General features: G+C 41.9%; 1 protein-coding gene across 2 annotated transcripts in view; it reads left to right on the top strand.

The window, feature by feature from the left end:
- Window positions 1-3293, top strand: part of SEL1L3 (SEL1L family member 3) — a 99027-nt gene extending 95734 nt beyond the window's left edge. For both annotated transcript variants that reach the window (XM_059924161.1, XM_059924163.1), the window contains one exon: window positions 2180-3293. In XM_059924161.1, coding sequence (XP_059780144.1) covers window positions 2180-2319 — 140 coding nt within the window. In that variant the 3' untranslated portion in view covers window positions 2320-3293. The remainder of the gene's footprint in view (window positions 1-2179) is intronic.
- Window positions 3294-26076: the final 22783 nt, after the last annotated feature.

The following is a 26076-nucleotide window of genomic DNA, read 5'->3' on the forward strand; positions in this document are numbered from 1 at the left end:
TTAGGGCCCAAGAAGTCTTGGACACCATTTAATCCAAGCCCCTCAATTCACAGATGAGGAAGCCAAAGCCTATGAGATTCAAGCATTTTAGGACTGAAATGTCTGCCATTCTGTATCTACCCCAAAGTCACCTATTAGTGGTAGATAAATGAGACTTGCCCAGAACAGGTCTCCTGACTCCAGCAAATGGTCTTTGTACCACATCACTGGGTCTCATGGTCCCTGCCACGGTTAGATCACCTGCCAGAGTGATGGCTTTGACCTAGAAGCGTCACATCATTATGCAACACCTGGGTCCCCTCCCCACCGCTACCACTATCCTGTTCTTTCAGAACAGTCTCTGGATTCACAAGGTTTTCTGTAGCTATTGGAAGGGGTTCCTTGGAGAATTCCTTTACATATTCAAAAACGTCAGAGGCTTTGGAGCCCATTCCGGAATTTCCTAGTATAGCCTCTTGCAGGTGAAAATCTTGAAGGGCTTATCTAGAAGTCAGATGGTCAACAAGTGATGGCATCTTCTACAAGTCGATACATTTCAGGATGGACATTTGGGAACCTTTAAAAATGGTGCCACCTACTGAAAATTGTATAAGACTCAAGGACTGCTGAGCTTAAGAGCACTGCTTAAAGGCAAACTAGCAATTGTTCACACAAACCATGGCCACTGTGCTAGCTGTATGTCCCACACCTCTGCAAACTGGTACCGCCATTTTACAGATAGAGAAACTGAAGCTCAGAGAGGTTAAGTAGCTTGCTCAAGATCACTCAGCTGGTAACCGTAAGGACCATGCGACTCTGGGCTTTCTGGCTTCAAAGTTTTGGCTATTTTCCTAGGCTACTGGGGTCTAAAAGTGGACTATAAACATCCCAGAAACAAACGCCCCAACTCTTTCATCAGACCTGCAAGTGAGGCCCCAGAAATTGATAAATCAGCACATTTCCATGGTAAACCAGGTCACTAGTAGTAAGAGCTAACATCTGTTGAGTACCTAGGCGAGCCAGACACTGTTCTAAGAACCATATATACGTTAATTTATCTAATCCTTATAAGAGCAAAATAAGGTACAGATATTCTTATTTTCTCCATTTTTTAGAGGCAGAAGGAGAGTAGGTAGCTTGTCCAAGGTCACATAACTGATAAGGGGCAGAGAAGCCGGGTCCCAGAGCCCACAATCTTATGGACAGGATACTTCTCAGCCTTAGTACGTAAAGCAGGCGTGTGGGCCTCAGCACTAGTGATATTTGGAGCTGGATTACTCTTTGTTCGGGAGGGGGGCTGGCTCAGGCATTTTAGGATGCTTAGCATCCCTGGCTTCTACCCACCAAATGCCAGCAGCACCCCATCCTCCAGTTGTGACAACCAAAAATGTCTACCGACATTGCCAACTGTCCCCTGGGAGTCAAAATTACCTGCACTTGAAAACTATTGACATAAAGTATAAAACTTTATAAGCTTCCTTAACCTTTATGGTGGTTCAACCTCCTTACTAAAGGTAGACTGATAAACCATTAAACCTAGTAATTATGTTTTCCAAAATGTATACACATTTACTTAAATAATTCAGTTTAAATCAAATTTGGCGTATCATCCAAATGGAATCAGAATGTGAATAAAACCAACACTCTTTCTGATTGATTGGTGTAATCCATAGCTTGCATTGCATCAATACTAGGTGAAAAAAAAGAGATAGGACCATAGGAAACATAGACCAAGGAGTTCCTTCCTTCCTTCCTTCCTTCCTCCCTCCCTCCCTCCCTTCCTCTCCCCCCTTTCTTTCCTTCCTTCCTTTCTTTCTTTCTCTTTCTTTCTTTCTTTCTTTCTTTCTTTCTCTTCCTTCCTTCCTTTCTTCCTTCCTTTCTTTCCTTCTTTCTTTCTTTCTTTCTTTCTTTCTTTCCTTCCTTTCGTTCTTTCTTTTACACACCCCTGTAAAGTCACAGAATAAATGCAGAACTTAGAGTCCCAGAGATCTTTGCACATCTATTTCAACCTGCCATTTTATAGGAGGGGACACCAAAGTCCAAAGAACCTAGATAATGGGTCCAAAGTTGCTCATCCAGTTAGTGCCAGGACCACTAGTCTAGAAACATCTCTCCTGGCTTGCAAGGGTCTAGGTGTGGTTGTGTGTCCTGCACGTACTGTTTTGAATATTCAGCACTTGTTGTGCATGTGTCTCTGCAGCCAGCGGTTCCCATGCGACACCAGCCCGGGCCCCCCGAGACCCTACTGCCCCCACTGCAAGTCCATCTGTGACTCCAGCTGCAGACACCTCTGCTCAGGACCAGCCCACCGTCACCAACAACCCGGAGCCACGTGGGTGAACTGTGCACTCCATGTCTCTCCAGATGAGAGAGAATCCTTTCAATAGCTGGTATTGGATAGCTGGGGCTGGGGCATTATACACCTTAAATGTCTTGTCAACTGGATGTGAATTTTGCACTTGGTGTCTTTTTTTTTTTTTTTAAATCAAAGAAATACCCAGAGCAGACAGTGGTTATACCAAAGGTTATCAAACAAATACAAGGAGTATCCTGATCACAGGGACATGTCGGGGAGGTTAAGTGGGTCATTGAGGATGTCCATTTCTAATGACTGTGTGTATGGGGGAGGCAGAGTGTGCCTTGTGGCGTATCCGAATCCTTTTACACTGAGATGTATTTTAAGAATCTTAGCCCCTTGTTCATTCCCTTTTATTAAAAAAAAGAAAATTGTGACTTCTCTACCAGTTAGATAATATTTGGTATGTGTGTTTGCCACTGCCCTCCTCCTCGCAGTCCCATGGACAGATTTCCATTTGACATCCAAGACCCAGCAAGTCTAAGGCACCTTGAAATAAATGGGTTAAGCCTGGAAATACAGGGAAGGCAATGGCTTTGTAAATTGGGTTTATATTTTTCTCCTTGAAGTTTTCTAGGGCTGTAGTGCTTCCGAATCATTTAATGACACTGTTGGATATCGTTTACCTTTCAATTGCAATCCATAAAATAACATTTAGAAAATTCTTAGTATTTAAGTCTAGTCTTTTCCATGGACTGGCAGCAGTGGAATGCGCAGGAAACAAGCCTTTAGCTCACAGGCTCATTCCCCACCCTTTATGCCTGCCTGCGTCTGCATAGGGGTGTGTGTGTGTGTGTGTGTGTGTGTGTGTGTGGGTCGGGGGGACGGGTAGAGAGGAAGAGGAAGAGCAGACTCTACGCTGTATGCTGCTAAGGTAGTAAATAAATTGCAATACTGTGGGTCCAAACTACTCTTTGCACTACTTTATTTACAGTAGCAAATAAAAATTATTTTTATACCATTGTCTCCTGGGAAGTGTCTTTATTTCCTTTTTCAGAGTTACTGTTGTCATCACACAAAGTCCTAAGGTCCATGCATTCTCCTCAAGGAGGCAAAAAATGTCCCCTCATCAGAGGGATTAATTCTGGTAACCATTAACATTTCCGGATAGAGAGGTGGCAGGAGGCCTCTCTCCAGTAAGCCCGAGCTCAGGGTCTGGCCCCTGAAATGTTTGCACAGTATCAGCCATTGTTTCAGGGTTCTGGCTGTTGTAAGGCTGGATTTCTATCAGTTCTGGGTGAAGTCTGCGCCCCATCCTCTTTCTCCTATGTGTGCTATGTGTACTGCTCTTGTTTTAGGAAAGGTTGTCCTTCCTGCTTGCGAAAGAGCCAGACTTTGGAGTCAGACAGCCCCGGATTCAAATTCTGGTTCTGTAGCTTACTAGCTCAGTAATCTTGGGTGAGTGATTAACCTCTCTGAGTCTTGGATTACTGTTTTACAAAATAGGGGCCATAAAATCCACCTCTTGGGCTTTTCGTGAGGCTTAAGAGGATAACATATGTAAAACTCACAGCACAGTGCCCTGAACGTGGTTGGTTGTTACCGTTATTAGAAAGAGAAGTCTGAGGGGCCAGATCAAGTGCTCTTTGGTCTACCTAGATCCTCTTCATGGCAAACTCACCCATTCCCCAGCTGCTGGGAGCGGAGGCTGCTGAAAGTTCAGAGCTGCACCCCTCACTGGGAGCTGCCATCAGCAGCAGGGGTCTGCCCAAGGTTAAATCCTGGCCAGAGCAGCTCAGCGATTGTTGATGTCAGGAGGCTTTTTCAATCTCAGCGCTATTGACATTCAGGGCCAGGTGGCTCTTCGTTGCGGGGTGGCGGGGGTGGGGGGGGTGGGCACTGTCTTGGGCATTAGGATGTATGGCAGCAGCATCACTGGTCTCTACCCATTAGATGCCAGTAGTGCATGCACCGGCTCCCCCAGTGTACGTGCACACACCCAATCCCCTGGTGTGATAGCCAAAAATGTCTCCAGACATTACCCAATGTTCTTTGGGGGGCAAAATAACCACCCCTCCTTCACCTTGACAATGACTGATGCAGGAAACCAAAGGCCCCTTTCCTCGATTTGGAACAGTCCTTGAAGGGCCATCCCAGCTCCAGGACACCACTTTGGTGGCACACTCATTGTAGCTCAATTTCTCCCTCTGCCCAATTCCGCCTTCCTTGTTTTCACATGGGATTTCCTGACATTGCTCCTGTAAAGTTCACACACAGCCCTGCACTCAGAATCTGTTTACAAGAACACAACTTTATTAGTCTGCTAGAGCTGCCATATAAAAATAGCACAGACTGGGTGGCTTAAACAACAGAATTCACTTCCCCGCAATACGGAGAATGGAAGTCCAAGATCAAGGTGTCAGCAGGGCTGGTTTCTTCTGAGGCCTCTCCCTTGGCTTGTAGATGGCTGTCTTCTTCCATTATCTTTATACAGTCTTTCCTTGTGTGTGTGTCTGTGTCCTAATCTCCTCCTCTTATGACACCAGTCCTATTGGATCAGGGCCCATCCTAGAACCTCATTTTACCTTAATGACCTCTTTAAAAGCCCTGTCTCCAAATACAGTCACATTCTACATTCTGTGGTCCTGGGGGTTAGGACTTAAATATATGCATTTTGGGAGGACACAATTCAGCCCATAATACCAACCTAAAACACCATGGAAGGTTGGTTCAGGTCCAGAATGTGGACTTGTGGGAGCCATCTTGATCGGAGACAATTGCCCCCACATGCTCACCCCAGCTGACGCTGGAAAGATCTGTGTGGTTCCAGTGCCAAACCACTTCAGGTGAAGCCGGTAGCTCACCTGTCGAGTCCTGTCCCAGCTTAGGCTCCTGTTCTCTTGGGAGTTCTCAGGCAGTATGATGTGGGTCCAGCCTCAACCTCCATCTTCTCTCCTCAAGTTCTAAACTCAGTTCCCACAAGGCTGATGTCCAAGCTAGCTGGAATAGAACCCCGCACAGTGAAGACAATGGGGTAGGGGTGGGGGAAGAAAAAAGGAATGGGAGGATGGGGTCCGGAGATGATATTCAGTTACTTCCCTATTGTCCCCTCCCCTTGGGACATTCTTAGACCAGAGGGTGCAGCCCTGTAGATGTGAAACAGAGCTAGCACACAGATGTGATCTCTTTGGTCCAGCCAATATTTTTTAAAATTTGATTAAGTTGTTATCTTAAAATCAATGATTAGAGGCTTTTCCTAGAAAAATCTACAGATGTGAAAAAACTGGGCTTTCATTGCTGCATGGTAAGAATTAGCTGAAGCTGAGTAGGTCTGCTCCTTTTAGACAGAGCTTGTGCTTTCTGCTTTGCCCCAGTCTCCACCATTCCCTGCTGTTTAAACTTAGCCCACGTAGGTATTTGAATTTATTATCCATGCTTTGGACTTGCTTCTCTTCATTCATAATGACTTTATTTTGGCAAGTTTGAGAGAGACCCCCAAATTCATCTACTGCTTAATCACTGTAAAGCCCCCGGGAACTGGGGAAATGGTAGTCTTTCTTTCCACTCTCTGATAGAGGGAAATGCCAAGTTGTGAATCATTTGAAGTCCCAATAAAGTGCCCAAAAATGTTGCAGGATAAAATGTTAATTAAAAAATAGTATTTTCGGGAATTCCCTCGTGGTTCAGCGGTTAGGACTCCGTGCTTTCACTGCCAAGGGCGCAGGTTTGATCCTTGTTCAGGGAACTAGGATCCTGCAAGCCATGTGGCACAGCCAAAAAAAAAGGGGGAAAAAAATAGTATTTTCCTACACCAACAAGTAACTAAAAGATAAAATATTAAAGAATTATATTTATTAAAAACAAATATTTAATAAAATAGTAAATATTGTAAATTAAATTATTTCATTTACAATAGTAATACAGTTATAAAAAGTCTAGTAATTAACCTAACAATGAATTCACTTGATCTTTAGCAAGAAAATTTTTTAATTTGAAGGATGTAGAGGACTTCCCTGGTGGCGCAATGGTTAAGAATCCGCCTGCCAATGCAGGGGACATGGGTTCGAGCCCTGGTCTGGGAAGATTCCACATGCCATGGAGCAACCAAGCCCGTGCACCACAACTACTGAGCCTGCACTCTAGAGCCCGTGAGCCACAACTACTGAGCCTGCGTGCCACAACTACTGAAGCCCGCGCACTTAGAGCCCATGCTCCACAACCAGAGAAGCCACCACAATGAGAAGCCCATGCACTGCAACGAAGACTAGCCCCCACTCGCCGCAACTAGAGAAAGCCTGCACGCAGCAACAAAGACCCAACACAGCCAAAAATAAATAAGTAAATTTAAAAAAAAAATAAGTAGAGTTAGGAAATTAGCCAATCATATGTAGAAAAATAAGACTGAAACTGTACCTCATGTCCTTTATTTTTAAAATCCCAAAGAAATTAAAGATTTAACTGTGAAAAGTAGAACTGCAAGGCTAGTAGAGGAAATAGTAGGAGAATATTTTACACATTTTGAATGAGAAAAGATTTTTTAAAACAATATATAGATTTCCCCTCTTCAAAAATGAAGGATTTCCATTCAAAAAAAGGCTACCACAGTCAAATTTGGTGGATTGGTGACAGACTGGAAGAAGGCATTTGCAACATCCAACACCACAAAGGATCAATATCCAGAATGTACTAGGAATGCATGCTAATCAACCATGACAACAAACAGAAAACCCAGTGGAAAAAATATTCGAAACCTATGATCAGGTAATTCATGAATGGAGAAAATTTAATGACTTACAAGTAGATAAAGAGCTGCTCAACCTGGCTTGAAGTCAAAGAAATATGAATTAAAATCAAAAGGTATAACTTCATATCCATTTGGGAGTTCCTTAAAAAGTTAGTAGTACACTTCCTAATTTAGTGTTGCCAGATAAAATAAAAGACACCAAGTTAAATTTGAATTTCACATAAACGGTGAAAAAATTTTAATATAGGTATGTCCTAAATATCACATGGGACATATGTATACTAAAAAAATTACTTGTTGTTTATCTTTTTTTTAAGTTATATACTTACATGGTTTTTTTAAAAAATTTTTATTTATTTTATTTTTGACAGTATTGTGTCTTTGTTGCTGCGCACAGGCTTTCTCTAGTTGTGGCGAGTGGGGGCTAGTCTTCATTGCAGTGCGTGGGCCTCTCGTGGTGGCTTCTCTGGTTGTGGAGCATGGGCTCTAAGTGTGCGGGCTTCAGTAGTTGTGGTGTGCAGGCTCAGTAATTGTGGCTCACGGGCCCAGTTGCTCCGCGGCATGTGGGATCTTCCCAGACCAGGGCTCGAACCCGTGTCCCCTGCATTAGCAGGCAGATTCTCAACCACTGCACCAACAGGGAAGCCCCGAAGCTGTAAAATTTTATTTCTAATTTTTTTACTCTGTATATAACAGTGTGTGAAACTCTGGTGGATAAAACAAGCATTTTACTTACTTATAGAGACAAGACCAACAAATATACAAAGTTAAATAAAAGCACAAGTGTTAAGATGAAATTTGAGTTAATATTTGCAAATATTGAACCAGTATATTTTAATTTCCCCTACAACTCGTGTTCCTTTGCAGCCTTCTCCCTCGGAGAGAGCCCTGAAGCTTACAACCAGAGGGTAGAAGAAAGCAGGTGTTTGATTTCAGATTAACAGGATAATGGACTAGCAAACTAAGCCTGCTAGAGGTGAGTTTCCTACAATCTTTAGTATATCAAGGGATAGGTTTGGAGGACTAGTTCATAGATTTTTCTATCAGTAGTGTAAAGACAGTATCCCTTCCATTTGTGACAACTAGATACTATGGTTAAAAGAATATAATAAAGGGGCTTCCCTGGTGGTGCAGTGGTTGAGAATCTGCCTGCCAATGCAGGGGACACGAGTTCGAACCCCGGTCTGGGGGGGGTCCCACATGCCGCGGAGCGGCTAAGCCCGTGGCCACAATTGCTGAGCCTGCGCGTCTGGAGCCTGTGCTCCGCAACGGGAGAGGCCACGATAGTGAGAGGCCCGCGCACCGCGATGAAGAGTGGCCCCCACTTGCCGCAACTAGAGAAAGCCCTCACACAGAAACGAAGACCCAACACAGCCATAAATAAATAAATAAATAAATAAATATTAAAAAAAAAAAGAAGATAATAAAGGAAGTAAGAGAAAGATCCACTCCTTCCAGCCTGAAGGGTGGTGGGGAAAAGAAAGAAGAGAAAAACAGAGTCTAGAGGAAGAAGACAGATGCCATAGTTCTCCTTTTTTATATCCTCTCAAGTCCCCAGGAGGACTGACCCTCAAACTTAAACACAGGGGCATCCTGGGGCATAGAGAGATCTGTCCTGCTTCCATTGGAAGGCGCCATGACCCCTGACCATACCTGGGGCTCAACCAGTGCCTCTGTTTGCTGTAGCCAAGGGGAAGAGCCTGAGTTTGGCTTGCCAGTTTTCTGTGTGGTTAGAAGGTGTCCAGACAAACACCTTATATCACATTGAGAAAAGAAATTATGCAATGAGAAAATGTGTATTTGTAGAGGTTGTGGAATATGTTTATAAGCTTGCCAATCAGGAAATGCTAATATGACAAACAGTTCACCATTACTTCCTTCTTGGTTTTTGCTAGAGATTAAGGTTTCTAAGGGTTAAAAATTATTATGTGGATATAATTAAACTACTAGAAATAATAAGGGAAACATTTCAGTATAGAAGAAAACTAAGATGTGTGTTTCTAGTAAACAAAGTTATGAAGAAAGGAAATGGATTTTATTAAGGGAAAATGAAGTGATATTGTCCTGAAGCATCTCAAAGAGAGATACTTAATGATGCGTATTTGGTATATTATATTACACAGGAAGCATTGTCAAATAAAAGGTAACATTTAAAAAAAAAAAAAAGGTGTCCAGAAAGTTTTATGTGCCCCAGGGGGAAGATGTGGAAAGTCGCTGAGGGTGCTGGCTGTCAGGACTCTAGCAGGGACTGCAGCTTTGGGAATCTTTAAATACCAATGAGAGCCAGAAGTGGAGCCCATCAGTAAGAGGAAGCTGGAGACGATGTCTGGAAGCAATGCCCAAGATGAGGGAAGCGACCACAAGTTTCCTGAAGCAGGTATTAGCTTCAGAGGCTAGCCCAATGACTAGACAGTATGAAGACATTGTACACATCACCACAAGCATCCCACTGTGAAAGGAAAATCAAAACGGAGTCGGTATTGCTAAGGAGCTCTCGAAAATAGAGCTGGGAGGTCACTAAGGAAGTGTGACTTATGCACATCAGCCTGGATGGAATCTGCACTTTTGACCTCATGAAGTGACCCAGAAAAACTGCCAGAAACTCAAGATGCTTATTGAATCTTTACCCTAAAATAACTCGTGACAGTCTATATATGTTTCATACCCCTACCCTAAAACAATTTGTGATTCCTCAAGGACAAATATTTTCTGACTCAGGGTCAGAATCAGTCACAATTCTTACCAGGCAACTTTTAAAAACTTCACGGCTTTTTGTTTTTGTAAGTGCTTCTTTCTCTTCCTCAAAACACTGTTTCAGGTTACCCAAATCTGTGCCTCCTGAATTGTAATTCTTAAGACCCTAAATAAACTCTTCTTATTTGCAGTCTCCTGAGTTATTTTTTTGACACCACAAATTCCAACATTGATACCATCTTACAGAGGAATAGTGTGTCTATGTGTAGGGGGAGGGGGATTCTGAGAGAGCAGGAATTTTACCTAAAGAAACTAAACTACCCAATGGCACAACATTAGTTTATTACATTGGAATAAATAGTTTCCTGATTCTACTCCTCTACCCCGCCACCCACCATTACCCAGAGGACACACACTCAGAAGGAAGGCTAGATTATAGACAAAATTAAAAAATATATTTCCAACACACATGAGCGTAATAAATTTGTAAATCATTACCAAGATAAGACAAGGGATGTTTCAAGGCATTCGGTGCTCAAGGGCAATAGTGGTGGCCAGTAAGTGCCAGATAGTCTCAGAGGTGGGGTTGACTCTTGCAGGATGGGCAGAATTGGGGCCAAGCAGATAGAAGGGGACATGTCGGATGAGGAGCACCTCGTGAGCAACGGCCTGGAAGTGAGGGCGGGCACATGGAACAGAAAGCTCCTGCTGGGCTGTGGTGCCCCTGTTGGTTAGCGCAACCTGGGAATTCAGCAATGAGTAAGCTCAGAAAAGGCAGGCTCTGAACAGACCTGGACATGCCTTCTGGAGACTTTTCAAAAAGAAAGCCAGAGGATGTTAGTTGGCCCCACAATAGGCCAAGAAGCTGCAGGGTAGCAAACATCTTCGACATGTCACTGAGACAGATTGAGATGATTCTTTAGAGGGTATGTCTAAGGCACTAGAAACACCAAGGGTCGTTCTCCTAGTAGGTCATCTTAAAGAAACCGGGGACTTGGAACAAAGGCTAGCTGGTACACTGTAAGGAGAGCTCTTATTTTCTAGTTCCTATTCACTCCAGGAAGAAAATGTCCTGGGTCAATCTGTGCGAACTGGCCTGGCTCACCTTACGTGCCACCTCCTGTGGCCGAGCCACTCAGCCAGGCAGAACTCCTTGCCGAGAAGTCACGGAACAGGAAAGGGTGCTGGTTCTATGGGAGCAGCAGCCACTCTCATTCATTGCTGGCGGGAATGCAAAAGGGTTCACCACTTCGGAAGACAGTGTGGTGGTTTCTTACACAACTGAACATACTCCTAACCTATAATCCAGCAATGGCACTCCATGGTATTCACCCAAATGAACTGAAAACTTCGGTCCATACAAAAACTTGCGTACAGATATTTATAGCAACTTTTTTCATAACTGCCCAAACTGGGAAACAACCAAGATGCCCTTCAGCAGGTGAATGTATAAATAAACTGTGGTCCATCCAGATAATGGAATATTATTCAGAGCTAAAAATAAACAAGCTAGGAAGCCATAAACAGATGTGGAAGAAACTTAAATGCATATTACTAAGTGAAAGAAGCCAATCTGAAAAGGCTACGTATTGTATGATTCCAACTATATGGCATTCTGGAGAAGGCAAAACTATGGAGACAGGAAAAAAGATCAGAGAGGGGTGGGGAGGGATGAATAGGGGAGCACAGAGGCTTTTAGGGCAGTGAAAATCCTCTATATGATACCATAATGATGGACACATGTCTTTATACATTTGCCCAAACTCATCAAATGTACAACACTAGGATTAAACTGTAATGTAAACTCTGGACTTTGGGTGATTATGATGTGTCAATGTAGGTGTGTCAATTATAACAAATGTACCACTCTGGTGTGGGATGTTGATGATAGGAAAAGCTACGCATGTGTGGGGTGCTGGGAGTTATGGGAAATCTCTGTATCTTCCTTACAATTTTGCTGTGAACCTGAAACTGATCTAAAAAAATAGTCTCAATAATTTTTTTAAAGCTAACAGAGATCAGTAATAGTTTTAAATGAATAATGTTAACATTTGAAGAAGAGTCACAAATGTAAGAAAAATAGTACTCATTAGGACTTTAGGAAATTTGGGGATTCTGGGAGACCTTAAAATAGTTTCATCCCCAGGGCTTCCCTGGTGGTGCAGTGGTTAAGAATCCGCCTGCCAATGCAGGGGACACGGGTTTGAGCCCTGGTCCGGGAAGATCCCACATGCCGCGGAACAACTAAGCCAGTGCACCACAACTACTGAGCCTGTGCTCTAGAACCCACGAGCCACAACTACTGAGCCCATGTGCCACAACTATGGAAGCCCGCGCGCTTCAGGGCCCGTGCTCCGCAACAAAGAGAAACCACTGCAATGAGAAGCCCGCGCACTACAACAAAACATAACCCCCGCTCACCACAACTAGAGAAAGCCCGCGCGCAGCAGCGAAGACCCAACACAGCCAAAAATAAGTAAATAAATTAATTAATTAATTAAAAAAAAAAAAAAAGAGAGAGTGGGTGGACGTTGGGACCATGTGATCTGAGCTAAAATCCTGGCTTTTACGCTTCTTAGAGATCTGCCTGGGGCAAGAGACTTAACTTCTTTGTGCCGCAGTTTTCACATCTGTAAAATGAGAATCAGAATATCTGCTTCTCAGGCTGTGGCAAGGATTAAATGAGAAAACAAAAACTGTGCATCTGTCTGAGTGTCTAACATATAGTAAAAACTTAGAAGACATTAATCCTCTTTTCCTGTTCTCTTAGTTCAACAGCAAGTCTGTTGTGGTTTCTGTATTATAAATGTGGAGTCCTTCCTAAGTGTTTTATTTACAATTTCAAGTTCACTGACTCTCTCAGATTAGGGTGAGATCTTATTTTAGTTAATAATTCACTGCAATAGAATATGAATACATTTTGAAAACTGTAAAATACTGTACTGTAATTACCAACTTGGATAATGCTCTTCACATTCAGGAGTATTAGAAAAGCAAGTGGAGGGAGTAAATTACTCAAGTGATGGAAATCACATGGCCTCCCCGTACAAAGGTTAGCCTGGCATGTTGGTATGTCAGCTGCACTGAGTTCTGAACTGGGGATTTGGATGTAACCTCAATGGTTTGCATCATTTTTTCTTTCCATTGCATTGGATAAATCATATCAATTTGAAAAGTCAGTCAACTCATGTTTGATGAAATCATAAACAGCGAGAAATCCCCCCACTTACATGCAGGGCTATAGTTCTAGAAATGTTCTTCCCAATCCTTTGTTTGACATGCCAAGCAACCTGTCCCAATAGCTCCCCTTGTTCCCAGACCAGGGCTTGAGATGCCTGCTCTTCTTTAACTGTCTTCATGCCTGTTCCACAGAGATTAAAATCACAAGGGGAAAACCATTCAATGGGGAAAGAATAGTCTCTTCAACAATTGGTACTGGAGCAACTGAATTTCCACACGCAAAGGAATTAAGCTCAACTCCTACCTCACATTATATGGAAAATCTAACTCAAAATGGGTACATGACCTAAATGTAACAGCTAAAAGTGTAAAACTCTGAGTAGAAAACTGGAGTAAATCTTCATAAATTTAGATTTGGCAATAGATTTTTAGATGTGATGCCAAGCCAAGAGCAAAAACAACAATGAAAATAGATAAATTGGACTTTATCAAAATTAAAAACTTTTGTGCATCCAAGGCCATCATCAGGAAAGTGAAAAGACAGCCTATGAATGGGAGAAAATATTTGCAAATCATACATCTGATAAGGTTTTGTATCCAGATTATATAAAGAACCCTCACAACTCAACAAAAAGACAAACAGCTCAATTTAAAAAATGGGCAAAGGACTTGAACAGACATTTTTCCAAAGAAGATATACAAAGAGCCCACAAAGCACATGAAAAGATGTGCTTAGTCGTTAGGGAAATGCAAACTGAAGCCACAATGAGTTACCACTTTACACCCACTAGCATTTTTTAAAAATGGAAAATAACACATGTAGATGAGGATGTGGAAGAATTGGAACCCTCACACATTGTTGGTGGGAATGTAAAATAGTTCAGCTGCTGTAGAGAACAGTTTGATAGTTCCTCAAAATTTAAACATAGAATCAGCGTATGATCCCACAATTCCACCCATTAGTATATATCCTGAAAAATTGAAAGCAGGGACTCAAATGAGTGAATGTACAAGCATGTTCGTAGCAGCAGGACTTAACAATAATCAGTAGGTGGAACCAGTCCAAATGTCCATCAAGAAATGAGTAGATAAGCAAATTGTGGTATATAAAATGTGGCATATAAATTGTGGTATATAAAATGGAGAATTATTCAGCCATAAAAAGGTACTGATACATGCTGCAATGAGGATGAACTATGAAAGCATTATGCTTCGTGAAAAAAAGTCAGAAACAACAAAGTCCCGTATTATATGATCCATTTATATGAAATAATCCAGAATAGATAAATCTACAGAGACAGAACACAGATAGGTGGCAGCCAGGGACTGGGGGAGGGATAAGGCGTTTTACTTTGGAGTGATGGAAATGTTTTGGAACCAGACAGAGGTGATGGCTGCATAAAATTCTGAATGTACTAAATGCCACTGATCTGTTCATTTTAAAATGGTTAATTTTGTGTTATAGGAATTTTGCCTCAATAAATTATTATTTTTTTAAATCATGAGAGGTCCAAAGCCATTCTTCAACAAACAATCCAGCAGGAGTAGATAGGTGAGCCCACTCTCTAGGGTACAAGGGTATTTCTCTTGGTCTATAAAATAAGGATGATAGTAGTTCCTGCTTCACAGAGCTAGTGGGGGAATTAATGAGTTAGTCCTTGTAAAGTACTGAGAACAGAGCCGTGAGCATGGGGAATACTCCATACATGTTTTCTATCATCATTATTAATAATTCTTGCTTAAGGAACCCACTAGAAAGCTTCCTCAAAAGTCCTAACACAAAAATTTCTTCCTTCATTCCTGTTAAGATTATAAAAAATCAACAGCTCTGCATTTGAAAAAAAGGTGGGACAGAACTAACGTGAGTGTAACTAGCATCAGTGGAAACTACTGTCAGGTACTTTGCAAACACTACCACGTTCATCCTTCCATCTTCTGGGTGGGTATACAGCAGCTGGGGAAACTGAGGCTCAAAGAGATTAAATAACTTGACCAATACCTCACCGATGGTCAGTGGTAGATGCAGAATTCAAACCCACTCTGGCATTTATCCCAACGTATAAGCTTCCTTCCGGGCCAAGCCGGTTGGAGGGGTACCCGGGTGAGAGGTGAAGGAGGAAGAGGAAGAAAGAACCACGGGGCAAAGGGAAAACCCTCTTGGGGTGTGTGGGGGGGAGGGGCAGTGGGGTGCACACCCTGCCGACTGGTATTCCCAGCACCGCTGACTTTCTAATTGGCCTTGGCAACATCCTCGATTCCTTTCACGATGCATTAATTGCAAGCACCAGACTGGGACCAGCGTGATGTGGTCTCACCTCGCTACGTTCACTTGCTGATTTGAAAGGAGTTCTAAAATATTGGGCAGGACAGATGCATGGGAAATCTGAGACCTCTCCCTGTCCTCTACTTCCACCTCGCCCCTGCCCCACGCCCACCGCATCACCTGGCGGCTTCTGCTCGCGCTGGGTGTGCAGAGTCAAGACAGACGTGTGTGCCCGGATCACCTCTTCATAGGATGATGTCTGGTCCCTGCCCTCAGCCCCACCCCCCCCCGCCCCCCTCCGCACCAACACCCCAATGGATCCAGAATTGCCTGGATAATCAGCAATATAAAGCTGACCTCAGCGAATCAGCACTCGCTTTAGTTGCTTAGGACCAGGACCAACCAAGAGGGAGGCAGGGGCATTGCTCCCTCGCTGAGCTGGGGGTGGGAGAAACTACAGAGCCACACTTTAATAATGAAACGTACCAGCCAGCTCGGCAGCCTGTGGCTGCTCAGGGTTGACGGCAAATCCCCATCCCTGGGCAGTCTGGGTGCCTGGGACACAGACACTCATCTCCCCCTGGCGCTGCCCTCACCGATGTCACTGTAACCCTAAGCCTCCCCTGGGCTCTCCCTCTTCCTTCTACCCACTCGGGTCTCAGAGTACCTGGAAGGCTGCACTGGAGCTTGCTTGCGTTTTACCCACGGCTGGAGAGTGTGGTTCTCTGTGTAGAGGATCTCTCAACTAGAGGAAAACAAAGCAAGTTGTAAACCCACCTTTGGAACTAGGGCACAGAATTTAAGGGAGCACTTGCACGACCCTGAGAGTTAGCGCCTCCTTCAATTTTGCACCCCAGGTGCTTCTCTCGCCTCACCCCAGCCTCGGCCCAGTTGATCCTTGCAGGGCTTGGTCATCTGCACACAGAGAGCAGCTATGAGTCTCAGGAACTCCATGGACCCTGTCCAGGAGGCTGGTGACTAACACCGGAAGGCCAATTTATTCACGTATAGAGTTTGGGTTTTTAAGGCAGCTATAGATTACAGAATGGGAGAGGGATATAAGAATAATGCCAAATCCTTACTGAACTTCTGTGTACCATGCAGTATAGGAAATGCTTGACACTCAGTAGCTTACATAATCCTCACAGCAACCCTGTGAGACAGATAGGTATATGAATACATCATCCCCATGTGACAGATGAAGAAACAGAGACCTGTAAGATTAAGGAATTTGCTTAGGATCTTGTCGCTACCCACGTGGAGGAATCCAGATGTAACCAGCAGTGAGATGTTTTGGAGACCATTACAAAGCATTGAAGGGAGAGATGAAGAAGGTATGGGGCTTCCCTGGTGGCGCAGTGGTTGAGAATCTGCCTGCCAATGCAGGGGACACGGGTTCAAGCCCTGGTCTGGGAAGATCCCACATGCCGCGGAGCAACTGGGCCCGTGAGCCACAACTACTGAGCGTGCATGTCTGGAGCCTGTGCTCCGCAACAAGAGAGGCCCGCGCACCGCAATGAAGAGGGGCCCCCACTTGCGGCAACTAGAGAAAGCCCTCGCACAGAAACGAAGACCCAACACAGTCAAAAATAAATAAATAAATAAATAAATTAATTAATTAATTAAATTAAAAAAAAAAAAGAAAGTATGAACTTCAGGGGCAGTGGGAGGCAGAGGGGGCACAGAATCTGATCAGTATCGCAAAGGGGAAATTGACAGGCTGCTGAGCCTGGTTGTGGAAGGCGAAGCAGAGGAGGGAACTGAAGACAGCTCCCAGGTTTGTGGCTTTCAGTACTAGGTGGGTGCATGACAGTTCTAACAGCCACAGCTTTTGGGGACAGTAGAAGCTGACATCAGAAACAAAGTGCTCATTTCTGCTGAAATAAATAGTTCCATATGATTTATGTGGAAGCCCCAGTTAGCGAATGAAGGGATGAGAACCGGGAGGTGTGAGAGGTGTTTCTACAGATTTATCAGGCAGCCTTGTGGACCTTCCATCTTGAGCTACTCTAAATAATTCTGAGATCTTCTTAGGCTGTAAATGGAAACATGTGACTCCTCAGGGTTTCACCCTATCCACCAGGATCAAGTCCAAATTCCTCAGAGAGCATGCATACCCTTCTTTATCTGTATCTGAGCAAGCTTATCTATGCTTCCAAGCTCATCTCTCACACGCTTCCACTTATAGCCCAACCTGCTACCCTGCAGGCAGTTCCTCGAAAATGTTCTAATGTCCTGTTCTGCTCCTAACCTTTGTCTCCCTTTTCTTAGAAAGCACCTCCTTTAGCTCCTCCTCCCTTCCTCAAGCCCTTTAACCTGTCTGATGACAGATAGCTCCAGCTTCCTTGCAGTGTTCAGATATCACCCCTCTGGGGAGCCTTCCGCCTCCGCCTGCCCCAGCCCTAAGTCATTGGGTCCTCTCACCTACTCTATGCTTCTCCGAATCAACAAAATTGTGTGTATTTAAGCCTCTCGAGAAGCAATATAATTAAGAATATCCCAGAATATCTGTATTTCCCTACCTAAGTGTGGTATTTATGCCCCAGCAGGCACATGAAAATTTGCTAGGTGGACTTGAATTTTTACAGCTATGCATTTGTTTTAATGTTCATTAGAAGAAAAAATAGGACTCACACATCAAAACCATGATTTCACAAATATTGGTGCTTAGGAAGAAAAAGTGGGTGGCAACGTTAATGAAATAAATGTAGAAGTTGCAGGGAGATGGAGCAAACATTCTAAAGGAGAGATGCTAATTCCTGAGGTTTGGAGCAATCTCATTTTAATCCTTACAACCACCCTGTGAAACAGATGTCTTCAAATTTCTGCGATAGCAGCCCACAGAAGCCAAATAACTTGCCTCAGGTCACAGGTCTTAAGGAAGGTTAGAATTTGCTCTGAGATTGGCTTGATTCCTCCTGTCCTAGCAAAACTCACACGCTGGCTTTGTCTAAGTGTCAGTTTCTCTCCCTGGACAGCTGAAGTGCCTTGAAAGCAGGAATGTGCCTTCACTGTGTATACGGCCCATGCCCAGGGCATCCCAGTGCACAGCAGAAGTTACTAAGGTTCTGTGGAAAGCACCGAGGGCTGCAGGAGTGACTGCTGGGCACCACGCGCCAAGCATTTTCACAAGCATTTGCATTTAATTCTCCCAACCCTCTCGCCAAGAAAAGGTGATTGCTCCCTTTGCTGGCTACACAGGTGAGAGTGCTGGTGATCAGAGTCTTGCCTTCAAGCTAAGAGAGGGGCAGATTGGGATCAAACTCACCAAGCTGCCGCAGAGCCGCAGGGGACAGTCTCGTGAGGCGGGAGGGTGGGAGGTGGAGAGGGGTGGTACCCTGCAGACCTGAGGCAGGTGACATTTAACCCCCAGCACATTGTTCCTTTCCAGGCTCGGAGGTCAGCAGGCCCAAGCCACAGGAACTTCCTGCCCTGGCAGTACACACAGTCACTTGGGAGGTTTCTTTGGAGTCCCAGGAACAACCCCCTGGTTACTTAGATATTAGGAGATGAAGACTTGTTCTTGAGCAAGGAGAGACTCCAGGGTCAAATCCAGTTTCCCAGTTGACACACTTCCTAAGTCATTCAGGTTTTTCTTTTCTTTATTATATATTTTTTCCTAGGGACAAAATCAGTTCAAAAAATTGGGAAAAGGGGAAAAAATATAAATACAAGCATTTCTGTTTTCTTATATATTCATATATAACGAATATATATAACTATAAATAAATATATAATATATATAATTTTCTTTATAAATGTTTCTTACAACCCAGAAATGACTGTTAGCATTTCTGTGAGTGTAGGAAAAAGGAGGAGAAAGGAAGGAAGGAAGGAAGGAAGGAATGAAGGAAGGAAGGAAGGAAGGAAAGAAGGAAGGGAGGAAGAAGGGAGGGAGGGAGGGAGACAGGGAGAGAAAAAGAGAAAGCTTGACAAACTATATGAAAAAGCATCTTGGGACTTCCCTGGTGGCCCAGTGGTTAAGAATCCATGCTTCCACTGCAGGGGGCACGGGTTTGATCCCTGGTCTGGGAACTAAGATCACGCATGCCGCGTACCCAAAAATGAAAAAGCGTCTTACTTTTTGCCCTTTGCTGAGGGCAGAGTGCCTCCAAGTACGATTTGAGAATTACCAGCATCAGAATCACTTGGGATATTTTCTCGAAATGCAGACTCCTGGCCCTCCATCTCCTGAGCTGCAGTGTCTGGGATGGGGCCTGGGGTTCTGCATTTTAACAGGTTCTGTGAAGTTGCGAGCACTCCAGGAACAAGTGGCCCAGAGAAGTCATCCTGGAGACGGGACGATGGAGGGGCTGCTTTAGGTGGAGGAGAACCTCTCCAGTGCTCACGCCAGGGCCTGGCCTGGACATCTGCATTTTTGAAGGAAGAGCCCCACCGTCCTGCAGAGCCCAGGGTCACTGTGCCTGCCTTGGCTTGCCTGGATGCTCATTGACTTGGGGCTTCCTCTGTGGACACCCGAGATGCAGGGAGTTTGGAGGTCCCTGGGCCTGGACAGAGGAGGGGAAATTGAAAGGAGGCTGCGATCTGAGAGGAAGGAGCTTGACGAGCACCAGGGAGGTAGACCAGGGAACAAGCCAGACAGGTGACCAAATGAGGCTCACAGACTGAGTTGAGATGAAAGTTTTCCTTTTTGCGTTGTGCGCACTGTGACATTTTCAAGGTTTTAGGAAAGCCTGTGACTTTAACACAGTCTTGGTGCTTTGGGAGCGGGAAGGAAAGGGTAAAGTGACACCAAGTAAAGAAGTAGTAGCATGACCTGGAGCTATGGGCAGGAGACAGAAGGTGCAATTTGGAAGGAAAGGTGAGCAGTCACAACCAAAGGTGTAAGCACTCCTGGCGATCCATAGAACTTAACAGGAATGAACCAGAATTCTTGTTATCCTGGACTGAGGGTGAATTGTAAAGGAAATGTCTGGAGAATATAGTGACACTTGTGTATCAACACACACACACACACACACACACACACACACACAAACAGCTTACTTCTCCCTCTCTCCAGGTGGGCCCTAGGAAAGAGGAGGTGAAGAGTAAAGTCGGCCAGCAAAGACTCATTCCTACCCTAGGCTGGGGCCAGGCACTCATCGAGAATAGTTGGGCCATTAGAAGCCCTAGGGCCCCAGAAGCCCAGTCTGCACATTATCTGGGATTAGAGGACTTTAATCAGGTGGAAAAATTTTATCACACAGCCTGCTTGCCCTCTGGTGTCTTTTACAGCCATCTAATTGCCAGCAAGTTTCAGCTTGACTCACAGGAATTTGAACCCCAATCATGCAGCTCTGAATGTCACACTCAGGTCTGGATGAACAGAGACATATTCCAGGAAGTAGTATTTCCTAAAGAGTCTTGGGGAGAGGAGGGTATGCACCTTGGTCCCCACTCTATCCCTTTCCCAACTTGCCCCTCTCTCCTGACATTGCAAACTCATCATATTTTCAACTCCAGTTCTAGGGATTTTTAAATTTTCTTGTTGTGGTTTATCTTTTTATGACCATATAGTTTATGCTATGCTAAATGGAAAGTTTAGGAAGGTATAATAAAAAAGTTGCATGTTATCTATGCACTTTTTTCTTTAATAAAGGTTACATTACATATAATTTTGATTCCCCCTTTTCCCACATATCTTTCTAGGCTTATTTCTGGGTAGCTAATGGCATTGTTGCTATTGTGAATGATATTTCTTTGCACTTTATTTAGAAATGGCTAAAACTTTTGGAATCATGGTAAATAATTGTGGTGGCAACCTGAATCTTTGTCTTGTTTCTGATTTTAATGGGAATGCTTTTGGTGTTTAACTTTTAAGAATGATATTAATTCTTATTTATACCTGTTAGATGTTGGATGTTGAGACAGATGTTCTATATCATGAAAAGAAAGTATGTTTTCTAAATCAAACTTTATTTTTAGATAAATCAGAAATGGATATTGGAGTTTATTAAATTTTTTCAAAACTGTCGAGAGGACAGATATTGATGTGAATTTTATGAGAAGTTTTATATTAAACCTTCCTTACATTTCTGACATAACATCGTTTGGCATTTTATATACTGCTTGGCTTCTTTATTGGAGCTTTGTTTAAAATTTTTGTCTCTATATAAGAAAACATTATCTATTTTTTTTAACTTTTTGTCTGAATTGCTTTAAAACTGAATTATGACACAATCCATAGTTTCCTCTGTTCCTTGTCCTAGAACAATTTCTTTATCATGGGAATTATTTATTCCTCAAATGTCTTTTTTTTTTTTATACAGCTTATAGCTATTTTATTTATTTATTTATTTATTTATTTTTGGCTGTGTTGGGTCCCCGCCTCGTGTGAGGGCTTTCTCTAGTTGTGGCAAGCGGGGGCCACTCTTCATCGCGGTGCGCGGGCCTTTCACTATCGCGGCCCCTCCCGTCGCGGGGCACAGGCTCCAGACGCGCAGGCTCAGTATTTGTGGCTCACAGGCCCAGTTGCTCCGCAGCATGTGGGATCTTCCCAGACCAGGGCTCGAACCCGTGTTCCCTGCATTAGCAGGCAGATTCTCAACCACTGCGCCACCAGGGAAACCCTCAAATGTCTTTTTTAAAAGAATGTTCTTTTATAATTATTTAGCCCAGCATTTTTTTGTGGAGGCAATCAACTTTTCTTTCATGGTTATTGCTTTGTTTAGGTTATCTATTTCTTGAGTCAAGTTTGGTAATTTACATTTTACTCTGGAATCATACCCTTCATAAGGATTTTCAAATGTATTAGCACTGAGTTGCATCCAGAATATAAAATTTTCTGTATCTGAAATTTTATCCACTACTCAGTATCGTGTAGAGATTTAAAATGGCAGGACCTAAGGTTTAGAGGTCCTGGTTTTAAGTGTCCATTCTATTTCTTATTCCTATGATGAGCTTAGTTAGATAAGTTACTTTGACTTCTTTGATCCTGGCTCTTGAAATGTAGAAAATGAAAAATAGAGCTATTAGTATTCTGTCTTTCATAAGGATGCTGGGAGGTGAACTGGAGCAGGTAAAGTGCTTAGCTAGTGCCTGGTACATGGAAAACAGTTGGTAAATGTGGGCTATTTTATGCATCTAATATTGAGTATTTGAGTTTTCACTTTTTTCTTTATTATAAGGCCTTTTTAATAAGCCTTATATGAAATGTTATCTATTTTATTGTTGTTTTTTTAAAATCTAAGACTATTTACTTATCCTTTCTTTTTTCTAATTCAATTTCTTTCTGTTTTATCTTTGTATTTCTTTTCTCTGGGTTTCCTTCAAGCTACTTTGCTTTCTAACTTTTTGAATTTACTGCTTCATTCTGTTACTGTCATTCTTGCTGTTTAATAATGAAAGCATATGCTACTTTGAATTTGCTTCTAATTACAGCTTTGTCAGGCCCTATAGGGTTGCTGCATACTATGCTCATTCCTGCTGGTTTCTAAATATCTTACAGTTGCATTTTGGTTTCATATTTGACAAAACAATTACTTAGGAGAGAATTCGTATATTTTTGTAAGGTTGGGTCTTTCTGTTGATTCCAGTTGTGCTACTAATATTGGTTAGAGAGTGCTCTGAATAATTTGTGCTTTGGGGAATTTATTAAAATTTTTTTGTTGAACATATATAATTAATTTCAAAATAATCTGTGAGTAATAGAAGAGCTAATGTTTGCAGAAAAAGGAAGTCCAATATTTATCTATTAAATTGATCTTATTGATCATACCATTCAGACTTTTTATATCATCACTGGCCAATAGAAATATACTGTGAGCAACATATGTGATTTAAATTTTCTAGTAGCCATGATAAAAAAGTTAAGAAAAATAGGATAAATTAATATTAATTAGCATACTTTATTTAGCTTACTACATCTAAAATATTTTAACATGTAGTCAGTATAAAATATATTGAGATATTTTACATTTTTTTTCATACTAGGTCTTTAAAATCCAAGGTGTGTTTTACATTTACAGCATGTCTCAATTCAGATGCTAAACTGTCATCAGTAATTGCTCTATATTTAGATTCCATAAAATTTACAGTTGAAAAAGTAGATTCACACATTCAAGTTGATCTAAACCTTCTTTAAAAATCATCAATACCGAATCAAGTATCATTTAAAAAATTATATATGAATTAATTAAAATTAAATAAAATTTAAAGAATTAGTTTCCCAGTTACAGTAAGCACAAGTGCCCAATACTTGTGGCTGGTACTTGCTGTACTGGCCAGTGCAGGACTATATCCTTTATTTTATTTATTTTTGACTGCTAGATCTATTAAACAGAGGTGTATTAAAATATTCAACTACTTTTAAGAAATTTTTGTTAATTTTTTTAGATGTGCTAATGGTATTGTATTTTTAAAAATTTTTTATTGAGATACAATTGATATATAACATTCTATTAGTTTCATGTACAACATAATGATTCATTATATGTATATATTACAAAATGATCACCACAATGTCTAGTTAACATCCATCATTGTGTATATTTTTTAAGCATTCTTATCTTTTAGAAATGCATGTTGAAATGTTTATGAATAAAATTATCTTATCTTTTAGAAATGCATGTTGAAATGTTTATGAATGAAATTATATGATCTTTGAGCTTGGTTTTGAAACAATGTGGGAAGGGAAGAAGTGGGTTGGGATATAGGTGAAAAAATACTGGCTCTGAGCTGATAATTGTTTAAGCATAGTGAAAGGCATGTTGGAATTCATTATAATTTTCTGTTTACTTTTTTAAGTGATTGAAAATTTTCATTATAAAAGAAATTTTTAAAAACATTTTGGATTAAATATTTTCCCTTTATGAATTTTTTCTATCAAAAGTTTCCTGTATTTTGCTTTATGTATTTCAAGGCTATATTATTTTCTGTTTATTTTTATGATCATAATTGAGAAATTAAATAAATATAATGAGAAATATACAATCAGAATGTAACTTTACTTTTTTTCTCCCACTGATCTTTAAAACTTGTTCAATGGAAAGTTCTTTCTTTGCTTCCTAAAACCTCACAATTTTTCTAGTCCTTGTTAGGTTAAAAAAAAAGTCTTAACATGAAAACAACCTAAATGTCCATTGAGAGATGAATGGAGAAAGATGTGGTATATATATATAATGGAATATTACTCAGCCATATAAAAGAATGAAATAATGCCATTGGCAGCTACATGGATGGACCTAGAGATTACCATACTAAGTGAAGTAAGTCAGAAAGAGAAAGACAAATACCATATGATATCACTTATATGTGGAATCTAAAATATGGCACAAATGAACCTATCTACTTTATCTATGAAACAGAAACAGACTCACAGACATAGAGAACAGACTTATGGTTGCCAAGTGCGAGGGAGGTCCACGGAGGGATGGACTGAGAGTTTGGGACTAGCGGATGCAAACTATTGTATATAGAATGGATAAGTAACAAGGTCCTACAGTATAGCACAGGGAACTATATTCAATATCTTGTGGTAAACCATAATGGAAAAGAATATGAAAAAGAATATATATAACTGAAATCACTTTGCTGTACACCAGACACTAACACAACATTGTAAATCAACAGTACTTCAATTTTTAAAAAAAAGTCTTAGCTTAGAGAATGAACTTATGGTTACCTGGGGGGAAGGGTGGGGGGGAGGGATAGACTGGGAGTTTGGGATTGACATGTACACACTGCTATATTTAAAACAGATAACCAACAAGGACAGTATTATATATAGTAATATAAAAAAATTAATTAATTAAAAAAAGAGGAAAAAAATTAAATTAATCATTAAATGATAAAAAAAGAAAACAAAAACAAAACAGAAAGCAAAATTATATGTGGGGCTTCCCTGGTGGCGCAGTGGTTGAGAATCTGCCTGCCAATGCAGGGGACATGGGTTCAAGCCCTGGTCTGGGAAGATCCTACATGCCGCGGAGCAACTGGGCCCGTGAGCCACAACTACTGAGCCTGCGCGTCTGGAGCCTGTGCTCCGCAACAAGAGAGGCCACGATAGTGAGAGGCCCGCGCACCGCGATGAAGAGTGGCCCCCGCTTGCCGCAACTAGAGAAGGCCCCTGCTTGCTGCAAATAGAGAAAGCCCTCGCACAGAAACGAAGACCCAACACAGCCATAGATAAATAAATTAATTAATTAAATTAAAAAAAAAACTATATGTGAATAAACATGTTTTGATATGTTTGAGCATCAAAAAAAAAAATATATATACTTCAAAATGTTGGCACCAGTTATCTAGGAAAGGGCAGGAATGAGTTCTTTTCTTCGGTTTTTCCTTTAATGTCTCTGTGTTGTTTGCTTGAGGGCACTGACTCTATATTGCTTTTGTAGATAAATGGAAAATTCAATAAGGTATTTTTTATCAAAAGCACTCAAAAGAGGAAGGCCTCAAAGTGTTCCAAAAATTTTTGTTAGAAAAAACTACGGGTCTTTTCCTCCCCTTTTAAGTGAGCCGTGGTGACCTGTCAACCGTGAAACAAATGAGAACTTGTGAAGTTCTTGAGCTCACTTGCTTTGTCCTCAGGTACTGAACGTTCTTCCCTGTGATGTTGTTGAAATGATTAACCTGTATTAAGAAGGAGGGACTTTCAAACAAAGGTGAACTTCACTCCTGCCTAAACTATACCTAAAAATTTGCTTGAAGTGTTCTGAATATTGAGATTAGAAACGTCCAATCAAAAGATCCCCTATTAGTGCAATTTCATCATGTAACCGATCCACTAGTTAGCATTCCTCTCAGTCCCAGGAGGAACCCAAAGCAGCGTCTCGAATATTGTCCTTGGTCTCTAGAGGTTTATCATGGAGATGAAAAGTCTAAAAACGCATAAAAAATTAGAGAATGCAATGAGACAAAAAATAATCTTTCTGCGCAGTGCCCACTTTCAGTGCTGTAGACATTCAAAGAATGAAC

The sequence above is a fragment of the Balaenoptera ricei genome, chromosome 5, assembly GCF_028023285.1.
Source record: "Balaenoptera ricei isolate mBalRic1 chromosome 5, mBalRic1.hap2, whole genome shotgun sequence".
Classification (NCBI taxonomy): Eukaryota; Metazoa; Chordata; class Mammalia; order Artiodactyla; family Balaenopteridae; genus Balaenoptera; species Balaenoptera ricei.